The sequence below is a fragment of the Triticum aestivum genome, chromosome 2B (genome assembly GCF_018294505.1).
Source record: "Triticum aestivum cultivar Chinese Spring chromosome 2B, IWGSC CS RefSeq v2.1, whole genome shotgun sequence".
Lineage (NCBI taxonomy): Eukaryota > Viridiplantae > Streptophyta > Magnoliopsida > Poales > Poaceae > Triticum > Triticum aestivum.
This window is the reverse complement of record NC_057798.1, coordinates 16141294-16152461: the sequence shown is the minus strand read 5'-3', so window position 1 is coordinate 16152461 and position 11168 is coordinate 16141294. Positions and strand designations below refer to the sequence as shown.

Sequence of the window (11168 nt, the reverse complement as noted above, 5' to 3'; positions counted from 1 at the left end):
GACTTAGAGTGAAGCACGCGGGAGGGCAGTCATTTCCGATCTTCTTGGCCTTTTCGCCTTTGCGACGACTCTCCGTGTCCTTCGCCTCATCATCATCATCATAAGCGTGAAGCTCCTCCCTGATGCCCATTGATTTCAAGTCTGCCCTTGCTTTCGGCCCATCTTTGGTCCTCTCTGGCATGTTGAGCAGGGTACCAAGCAGACTCTCGCACACGTTCTTCGTGATATGCATGATATCAAGGCTATGAGGCACCCGGAGGATCTTGCAAGTCCCAGAAAATAGACCTCGTTTTACATACCTTCAGCAGCGGCTCTGGCGCCTTTTGCTTCTTTCCTGGCTCTGGCGCCTTTCCCGGCGGTGGGCACTCTTTCCAATTTTTCAACAGCTCATCTATTTCCTCGCCGCTCCTCGTACGCGGGCGTCTTCGGGGTTCGGTTTCACCATCGAACCGATCCTTGCGTTTTCTCCATGAGTCATCATCGTGAAGCCACCTTCGATGTCCCATGAACACGGTTTTCAAAGACCCGGGATCTCTATCTAGCTGGCGATACGTTGTGTCATCCATGCACCTGACGCATCCAGAAAATCCGTGGACCCCCTGCCCCGCGGCATATCCGTAACCGAGATAGTCGTGCACCGTCGTGAGCAGTGCGGCTCTCATAGGGAAATATTCTTTCTCTGCAGCGTCCCACGTATTGGCTGGCGTTTTCTACAGCGTGTCTAGCTCCTCTTTCAGCAGCCCCAGATACAGATTGATGTCGTTCCCTGGTTGTTTCGGCCCTTCAATTAGCATACTCATGTGAATGTACTTCCTCTTCATGCACAACCAGGGGGGAAGGTTGTACATCCACACAAACACAGGCCAGGTGCTATGTGTGCTTCTCTGGCTGCCAAACGGATTGACTCCATTGGTGCTCGCGCCCATCACGATGTTCCTTGGATCGTCCCCAAATTCTGGGTGTTCGAAGTTCAATGCTTGCCACTGGCTCGCATCCTTAGGGTGACTCAGCATCTTGTCTTTTTTATTTATCTCCGGATCATTTCTGTCATCTTCTCGCTTCTTCTCCTCCCTATCCGCGTGCCAACGCGGTAGCTTTGCTACCTTAGGGTCCGTGAAATATCGCTGCAGACGAGGAGTGATCTGAAAGTACCACACGACTTTTCGAGGAGCTTTCTTCCTCTTCTTGTATCGAGTGACGCCGCACATCGGACATATGGTAGACTCCGCGTGCTCGTCCCGATAAATGATGCAATTGTTCATGCACGCATGGTATTTCACGTGCGACAAATCTAGAGGACACACGATTTTCTTCGCCTCCTTAAAACTGGTTGGGCACTTGTTCCCCTTGGGAAGACGTTCGTGCCAGAATGACATGTTCTCGTCGAAGCATGCGTCGGTTATTTTGTGTTTTACCTTCATCTCTAGAGCCATGAGCGTTACTTTCAGGCGGGTATCCTCGGGCCTGCATCTTTCATACAATGGAGTAACCGCGTCTATCTCCAGTTGATCCAGCTTGGCTTTCTCTCGGGCGGCAGCTCTTGCGTTATTCGTCTGCTTGAGAAGCAGCTCTTGAATATGAGGGTCCTGCACCCAGCCCATCGATGGTCCATCGTCGTCTGCTCCGGCATCTTCATCTTCATGATCATGCCCTTCGTCTGCTCCGGCATCTTCACCATTCATCATGTTCGGCATCTTCTACATGATGATTGTGTACTGCATCTATTTCGTGATCATGTCCTGGAGATTCTTCGTCTTCTCGCCCGCCCTCGCCGCGGTTGTGTTGCTGCCCTTCCTCATTTCTTGCCTGGCCCCCATGGACGACTTCATAATCATCTTCATCACCTTGCCACCGATAGCCATCCATGAAACCATGCAAGAGCAGGTGGTCCCGCACCTTTACGGAATCTGGGTCCATAAGGCTCTTCAGCTTGCATCTTCGACACGGACATCTTATCTCCTTCTCGTTCTTTTGAAGCATCTCGGCCTTCGCGGAGCTCAAAAACCTATTCACGATGCCTTCGGTCATCGTGCGGACCATGGTCGCCTGCGGGGTAGAGCAAAACGATATTTTACAACCCAAAAAAAATTTGGCATGACTTTTCCTAAAAATAGGACCAAAAATAATGCATAGTGCCAAATTCTCGCCGAAACGGAAATGAATCAACATTCCGGCAAAATAGTGGCAGCTATCAAATTTCTAATACCGGTACCTGCAAACACAAACATATGCAACACCACAATCATATGCAACACCACAAACATACGTAGATCTAGGCCATAAAAAGTGCATGTTCACGCTGTTGGAGGGAGAAAAAAGTAGATCGACAACATAAAGAAAGCTTTCCCCTTACTTACCTATCAAAAAGGAAATTTAACCACTTAATTTGGGTGGATCTATGGTGCAAATGAGGTGAGGAGGAGGAGGCACTCGAGACATGCTTGGGGGAGGAGGTGGAGAGAATAAAGTGGGGAAAGTGAGTGTGGTAGGTGGTTGTCCAAAATATTTAGTTGCTCTAAGGTTACCAATGGCGCACCACCTAACCATGCGCCATTAGTAACCCTTGTTACTAATGGCACACCTGTTATGTGGTGCGCCATTACTAGTTTTGCAAAAAAATTAAAAAATTGTTAGTTGTGGCGCACCGTGGTTGTGGTGCGCCATTCTAGTAATGGCGCACTATCCCCTGCTGCGCCATTACTAGTTTTGAAAAAAAAGTAAAAAAATTGTTAGTAGTAGCGCACAGAGTGTATGGTGCGCCATTACTAGTTAAAACTAGTAATGACGCACTATACCCTGGTGCACCATTACTAGTTTTGAAAAAAAATTGTTAGTAGTGGCGCACTGTGGGTGTGGTGCGCCATTAGTGATATGAACACTAATGGCATACCTACACATGGTGCGCCACTGCTATATAGCAGTGACGCGCCACATATGTAGTGCGCCATAATGTTCATATTAGCTATAGCCCTTTTCCTGGTAGTGTACTAACACTCAGAAGATTGTGATTGCCTTAAGCATCCGACTCCGTAGGTTCGGTAACTCATAGACATGGACCATGCCGTTCATTCAATGACTGATAGCAGGACTGTGGATGTCTATATCGATCCCTATGAGCACACGATTGATATTTGAGTGAATCTGTGGTTATCATGTGATGTTCCCTTTGCTTCGCGATACATCACAAAACCTGAGATGCATTGGTATCCTCCTAAGTCATCACTATGCTCACTATACCATAATCCTCGTTACTGGTTTTGTTCTTCTTTCTCATTGTTGTGTTCCAGCATCCCCGTGACATAGCCACCCGCGTCTGGCCAGACAATGATGAATGCTGTCACATCGAGAGGGGCCTAAGAATATCTCTACTTCATCAGAGGAGCAAATCCCACTCTCGAGCTATCCGGCCACTTGTCAAACTTTTCGATGAACCAGTAAGTTGTCGTTATGATCACCGTGTTACAGGTGACGCTTGAGAAACCCCAAGGTTCACCACACGGTAAGAAGTCAGCATAATACTCCCATGGTCTAAGGAGCAAAATCACATGTTAACACTCTATATTATTACAATTGAATGTTGACGATATTGTCTCAATTCATCACAAACAAGTTTGGGTCCATTCAATATGATCATTCTCCCAATGTCATAATCTCAATGTTGTTTTGGGACTATCATTACACTTAACGATATCCTAAGATCTGAAAAACATGATCATCAACAACACTTGAGCTAGTCTTAGAGGCGGGACTAGTAACCTTTATTTTTTTTTCATTTATCATTCCACACGTGCATATGAGTTTTCCACTAAATTGCATTTCCGGGGTCATAGAAGTAATAGCATAAAATGTAAACTCTTTAATTATGAATGTGGAATGTAATAATACAAATATTATTGCCTCTAGGGCATATTTACAACAAGTGTATGTATGCATACGTCAGCATTTGCGTCTATACTGTGTCTCTATAATAAGTAGTAGGTCATGTTGATCAAACATGTTGTCATAACAGATGGGTAGCCTGCAGTAAACATTGTGTGTGTTTTTTTCTTATTGGAAGTTTTTTCTGTTTTTTCTTATTTTTAATTTTGTATTGCTCAAGATACGGTCCACACGATTATCCCCATACAAACGCATGTGGTGACACTGGTTACCGCACATGATTTGGTAATTGGAACTGTGTACACCACATTGTTATGCCTCTCTTTTCACAATTGTGCACGATGAGTTAAAGATCGCCCATGTTTCAATTTCCAGCAAATGTTTCTGTTTTTCTAACATGTGTGATGTGTTTACCATACTAAGCATGATTCGTCCCTTGTGCCTTGCATGCAACCTTCTTCTCAAACTAATTATATTCTGCCAATCAACATTCGTAGTTCTAGCAGAACCTAGCAGAAAAGCAATGCGTCAATTACGATTGGGCTTGGAGTTATGGACACGGGATCAAGGCCGGGTGGACATTTAAACCAGGACAGTGGTAGTACTAAGCTGAACTCCCTAGTATGAACCCTTCTAGCATTAAAATTAATTATTTGAGCAAAACACAACTTTTGCAATGGTTGACCTCTTGAGATTTCTGCCTAGGCCATGCAAAATAAAAGTAACTATGAGTTCCTTTATCATTTAGAGGCTATATTCGTCCAACGTGTCTGGTGGTCCATTAATAAGAGGATTAGTGAAGCATGATGTGTTATGTTATGGTCGTGCACTAAACTTACATATGGATTTGTCTTTGTTTTGGCATTTTAGCCTTTTGTACACATGCGAGGTGTTTAGTTCTTAAAACTCTCAACTAATTTAGATCCTCTTTTTAATTATATATTCCACCCATAGTAACCTCATGAGAATCTCACCTGGATCAATGCATATAGCTACTCCCAAATGGTTTTGAAACATTGACTTTCATTTTCTCCATGTACCTTCCTCTTTCCTAAGTACTTACATGGGCCCCATGCTCAATGGGATTTCAACAAAGACATTGTCATTTTAATAATTTAGTAGAAAGCGAGAATAGTACATACAACAACTAAACATGCATACCATCTTTCATTGGTGAGATATCATATTTACTGGAAAGGAATTATTCCTCTTAATATTTGAGGGCTTCCATTCATTCTTTTTTGTCGGTCCTATAAGTCTCCAAGAACAACTCTGTGATTTGCTCCTTTATTTTACCATCCGGTGCCCCAAAACCATCCCCGCCTTGGTAAACACAATGTGAGGTTCGAGCCATATTAACGCAAGCCATGGTGAGACTTCTAGAAAATCGGCAATGTAAGAAAGCTTCTTCATTAATTGACTTCCAAGCATCCATCGTAAGGTCTTCCATGGCTTTCCAAGACTCTCTCTCACTGGTGTTGTTCTCATACATGTGGATAGCTATGGAAGATGGTGTGTCCCCTCTCTCAAGCTCAGCCTATAATAAACAATTACCAAAATATACAAATAAATATATATCACATGAGATGACTCATAAAAATGATAAACTCTGATAATGAAACATGAAGTAACAAATAGAGATAATAATTTTTCATACAGAGTGTGTCGCGGAATCATTGCATAGCCGCAAAACCAGTGATGTAGATTGAATTAATCTTGGGTAGCTTCGGGCTATATCAAGAAACTTTGGTGTGGCCTCCATGTTGAGCATGGGAAATGCATGTTGCAACAATAGTGGTGCTGTACACGAAACCCGACCCATTGTCCAAGTAGTCCGTTAGGGTTGGTATGTGATTTCCATGGTGCCACTTTGCCTCCACCAAGAAGGATTTCGCCATGCCATGCCACTATAATATTACTGAAATTCAGTTTGTGTGATTAGGAAGTTCGCTGTGTTTTTAGTGAAGTGTGACTTAGTGCCTTACCGCATCCCCAAGAAAAGAAAACACATTGATGCCATGTTTTTTCAGGACATTTTCAGCCACCTCATTGGATGTGCTATACATAACAGAGTAAAGTGCTCACATATATTCAGGAAGAATTTCCGTAGGACTTTGTTCCCACCTGAAATATATTTATTACAGCACAAGTCAATTTGAAATTACTGGGTTTTTTATATTTTAAATTCTACCTTCCAATTGCCTCGGTGAAGTGGATGAGTTCATCTAGGGTTCCATACACATCATATATGTCATCCAAGTGTGCGGCTAAATGAATAACTTTGGAAAGCACTTCCCGGCATGATCCATGGTTTGGATCCCAGACAATTCCATTTGCACAATGGAAGCACTCTATGAGACGATCTCTTGCAAACCCAAACTTCTCATCACCAAGTCCACTCTCCGTCCTCCATCTACACTAAACATGTATGATAAATCATAACATGGCAATTAATTTCACTATCATGTATAGATGGTCTACAAGAAAGTAATAAATTAGGTTTAGTGCATGCTGTCTTTCTGGAAGCCTACTAATATTGTACTTACCTCAAAAGTCTCTGAAGTTCTTGTTGATGCACTGTTCGCACCCTCTCGAAGTCTCTCATAGCAAATCGGAGAAGCAACGGGTCGGAATTACTCACATCACTAGCATAGTGTTCTATGAACCATCTTGCTTCTAGTCTAGGAGACCTCCGATGCAAGGGAATGTCCAAAGTATGAACCACACTACTCTGCAAGTGGGGATCCAACGATGGCAGTAGCTCTTTGAGACCATTGGCACAAAATGTTCTTGCTTCATCCAATGTTTCATCATCTCTGAATGCCAGGTATGATGCCTCATAGAGTGAGAGTAGTCCCTTGATATCATCCCTCTGGAGTGCGCGTGTGAGGTAATTCTTTGCGAGAGTTTTCAGAGATTCTACATGGGTACCATGCATGTAACATTGTAAGTTAAGTACAGTTAATTTCGTATCTAAGTTTTACACCGTTTTTCTTAAAAGGGGTTGGTTTTGCAACAACATTTAATTAGCTGGTTACCTGCAGCGGACACTGGGATAAAATTTTCCCTGAGTAACCTGAACCTCAAGGCCGCGGAAGCCACATCACCGTCATCCTCCCAGCTGCACGGGTGAGGTTTGGTACCATGGATCGAGGTGAGGATACCAACGATCTCGTCATCGAAGTGGTAGGCGATACCGAGCCGTTGCATTGTGTCGATGAGTCTGAGCATTGCAGGCTGGTCGTCACCTCTTCCCACCGTCACCAGCCGTTCCCTCACGCCGGCCTTCAACTTGTCAAAGCTCCCTGGACAGCCGACCTGTACCGTCCATGCATGCGCATAGGTATTAACTTTTTTAGCACAATCTTCATCGTATATATAGCTGCAAAATTCCATATTTTTGAAGGGTTTACCAGATCATGGCGGGGCTTGTTGAGAGACAGTAGAAGGAAGTCGTAGTCCCAGGAGTTCGGAGGGTAGTTGGCCGACCGCCGATGGGGCGCTGACGAGCAGCGAGCCGGCCGTCGCAGCTGATCCCCTCCCGGCGACGACAATGGCCGAAAGAACGTATATGCTGTGGCCATCGTTGGCTGCCAGGCCATGGTACTGCAGCAATCTTGATCTTCGCTTGATTAGTTAGGACGTACTCCCTCCGTCCGGAAATACTTGTCATCAAAATGGATAAAAGGGGATGTATCTAGACGTACTTTAGTTCTAGATACGTCTCTTTCTATCCATTTTGATGACAAATATTTTCGAACGGAGGGAGTACTTGACAGCACTAGGGAGCTGGCTACCTCTAGCTACCAAGCCAATACTGATTGTTGTTTCAAAGTAAGCAGAATATGTAGGCAAAGCTTGTATGAGCTACGTAGCTTCAATGGCTCGTCCGTGTACTATGGTTGTTGTTATATAATATATATATATATATATATATATATATATATATATATATATATATATATATATATATATATATAAAGCGGCATGAAATCCCACTTCGTGTTTGGCCGAAAATTATGGGACATTAACATGTGCCATGACACTGATCGAAATGACACATTTTAAACAAGTAAAATTGTATGAGACCGGATCTCATAGACCAGCTTGTGAGACCCTATCGGATGAGCGACATGTGGCATCGACAATCTCAGAGCACCCTAATCCCATTGATCTCAATCCCAACAGCTGATTCCCGATTCCAACCCCACGTACATACATACGTACGTACATCCTTCATCGCTCTAATAGGTACCTGGGACTAGGGTTTTCTTTATTTTCCTCGCGTCTATGGCGGCCACGCCCAAGGGCCTCGACGGCGGCGGCCAACCGGCACGACGCAGCAGCGAGGACCTCTCTTCCATGACCTCGCTGAAGAAGCTCGTCGCTGGCGGCCTGTCGGACGGCTCGTCCATGACGGATGCATGCCACGATGTTGACCCGGCGGACACCACGTTCATGGCGGCCGTGCGCCACCGCGTCGTTGCGGACGGCCGGACCGACTCCTCGTAGAGACGCGTCTAACTGCTCCTTGACAGTGCACTTGCTTGTCTCCGTCGTCGCGTTCCAAAACCCCAAGGGCCTTGACGGCGGCGGCCAACCGGCATTATGCAGCAGCAACGACCTCTCTTCCATGACCTCGCCGAAGAAGCTCGTCGCCGGCGGCCTGTCGGACGGCTCGTCCATGGCGGATGCACGCCACGATGTTGGCCGGGCGGACAGCACGTTCATGGCGGCCGTGCGCCAAGGCGTTGTTGGGGACGGCCGGACTGACTCCTCGTAGAGACGCGTCTAACTGCTCCTTGCCGATGCACTTGCTTGTCTCCATGGTCGCGGCGAGACGGACTGCTTGGGCTCGACCATGGCGGCCGTATGCCATGATTGCTTTCTGGCCGGACTCGACGGTCATGTTGCTGCACACTAAGACGCCGTGAGTGGTCGTAGCAACTCGTTTTGGCCACCAGCGCCGAGACGTATCAAGCTGGGTTCCGTTACGTGCTTGTATATCACAAGTTCGTGCCCACCGATCGATCCCATGTACTGATTCCCATGAAATTATATTGTTCATTGCCCAAACTCCATGATGATTTTGTGAAACAAATACATTTATTGTCATGATGATTTTTTCAATGAAGTACTACACAAATTTGGTTTGCTCTCCTCTTCAGCATGACTTGCTGAACCTATGCTTTGATCTAAGTGTGGATGTACAATATTTGTTTACATCTTTATAATGTACAATCCACACATGAAAAAGAAAAGGACACATGAGCTCATTTGGCACAATTGAAATGCATAGAATGGTTTTCGAAGCATGAGAAACAAATATATGTTCATCTCGATGTGTTTTGTTGGCCTGATGGTCCAAAGAACAACCACTAAAATTAATATATTTGTTTACAGGTCCGTAAGGAAAACCCAGACAATAAAAATGAAAAGGACACATGAGCTCGTTGCTAATGCAGTTGCCTCCTGTTCTTGTGGTTTATGTGATGACTAGAACAGATGTCACCACTGAAACCTGCTTGTACTTGTACCTTCGTTGAAATCCAATCGCCGAACGGTAGACAGTGTTGGGTTTTGTTTATCAGCTTGAAGCAACAAACTTGTAAATTCCCCTCGAATACGTGGTGGAGCATAGAAAGCAGAATAATCACCAAATGACATGGATGTCGCCAATGATGGAGCTATATTTTGAAAACAAGCATTCGGATTCGATGACCCCTGTTTCAGTAAGAGGAATGAAATAAATTATTTGACCATGTCAAAAATATGAACCGTGTAGTATAAAACATTATTCATATGCTTACGGGAAATTCTGAATGTCCAATCAGATTTGTTGTTAATTCCGTTGTATGATCGAATGACCCCTGTTATAAATAAATTAATGGGATAAATTATGTCACCATGTCAAATATGAATCATATAGTATAAACTTTTACTGATATGCTTACCGGGAATATCGAAGGTCCAATTGGATGTGTTGTTAATTCCCTTGTACGTGACACTGACGAATGTCCTATACCTCTCCCTGCACATTGTGTTTTTTATGTGTTTGTATTCAAAAATGCAAGATTACAGGAAAAATAGAAACTATTCAGACCTAGGAAAATAGATAATAAACATACCCGTCTCTGATCTAAGTTCCAATGACCCCTGTTTAAATAGAATGAATATAATAAATTATGTCACCATGTAAATATAAGAATTATATAGTATAAACATTTGATAGAGTGCGACTAATCTGCACCCGGGCTCAGCTGCACCCACGCTTAGAAAAAAATTCAAAAAAATACTAGAAAAATTTAAAAAATTCCAAATTTTTTTGTGGTGGTAGATAATTTGACGCGTGAGGTGCGCCCCAAAAATCAGCTCATTTGAGCATCTGAGCAGCTCGCGGCAAAAAAGACAAAATCAGGGTCTGTAAAAATGTTTACTGTTCACACACTGTTTTGACCCGATTTGTCTTTTTTGCCGAGAGCTGCTCAGATGTCCAAATGAGTTGAATTTTGGGGCGCACCTCACGCATCAAATTATCTACCACCACAAAAAAGTTTGGAAGTTTTTGAATTTTTCTAGTATCTTTTTTGAATTTTTTGCTGAGAGGGAGCAGATGAGCCCAGGCATCGTTTTGAGTTTTCCCATTTGATATACTTACTAAAAATTCTAAAGGTCCAACCGGATGTGTTGTTAATTCGGTTGTACGTGACACTGCGATATGTTTTATACCTCCCCCTGCACATTATGTTATTTTTGTATAAGATGGGAAACTACTCGAACCTAGGGAAATAAACAGTAAACCTACCTTTCTTTGATGCAGCCTTACTTCTTCCTTTCTTCCGATTGGCCGCCGCCGTCAAGGCCCTTGGGGTTTTGGAACGCGACGACGGAGACAAGCAAGTGCACTGGCAAGGAGCAGTTAGACGCGTTTCTACGAGGAGTCGGTCCGGCCGTCCGCAACGACGCCGTGGCGCACGGCCGCCATGAACGTGGTGTCCGCCGGGCCAACATCATGGCATGCATCCGCCATGGACGAGCCGTCCAACAGGCCGCCGGCGACGAGCTTCTTCGGCGAGGTCATGGAAGAGAGGTCCTCGCTGCTGCGTCGTGCCAGTTGGCCGCCGCCGTCGAGGCCCTTGGGCGTGGCCGCCATAGACGCGAGGAAAATAAAGAAAACCCTAGTCCCAGGTACCTATTAGAGCCATGAAGGATGTACGTACGTACGTACTCCCTCCGTCCGGAAATACTTGTCGGAGAAATGCATGTATCTAGATGTATTTTAGTTCTAG

The 11168-nt window shown here is 44.6% G+C and overlaps 1 protein-coding gene across 1 annotated transcript; it reads right to left on the bottom strand.

The window, feature by feature from the left end:
• Nucleotides 1–6066: 6066 nt before the first annotated feature.
• Nucleotides 6067–7477, bottom strand: LOC123039982 (alpha-terpineol synthase, chloroplastic-like). The gene is made up of 4 exons (XM_044462949.1): nt 7259–7477; nt 6918–7184; nt 6426–6798; nt 6067–6292 (listed from the first exon to the last, which is right to left on the bottom strand). The coding sequence occupies exons 1-4, from the start codon at nt 7461–7463 to the stop codon at nt 6067–6069; spliced, it is 1071 nt and encodes a 356-aa protein (XP_044318884.1). The 5' UTR covers nt 7464–7477.
• Nucleotides 7478–11168: the final 3691 nt, after the last annotated feature.

Bases quoted from the DNA above. Each gene is read 5' to 3' on its own strand.
- LOC123039982 (XM_044462949.1), bottom strand. From the start codon at position 7,463: ATGGCCACAGCATATACGTTCTTTCGGCCATTGTCGTCGCCGGGAGGG. The intron at 7,185-7,258 runs TATATACGATGA...TCGGCTGTCCAG, and splicing joins AATATGGAATTTTGCAGCTA to GGAGCTTTGACAAGTTGAAG. The intron at 6,799-6,917 runs GTAACCAGCTAA...GTACCCATGTAG, and splicing joins TATCCCAGTGTCCGCTGCAG to AATCTCTGAAAACTCTCGCA.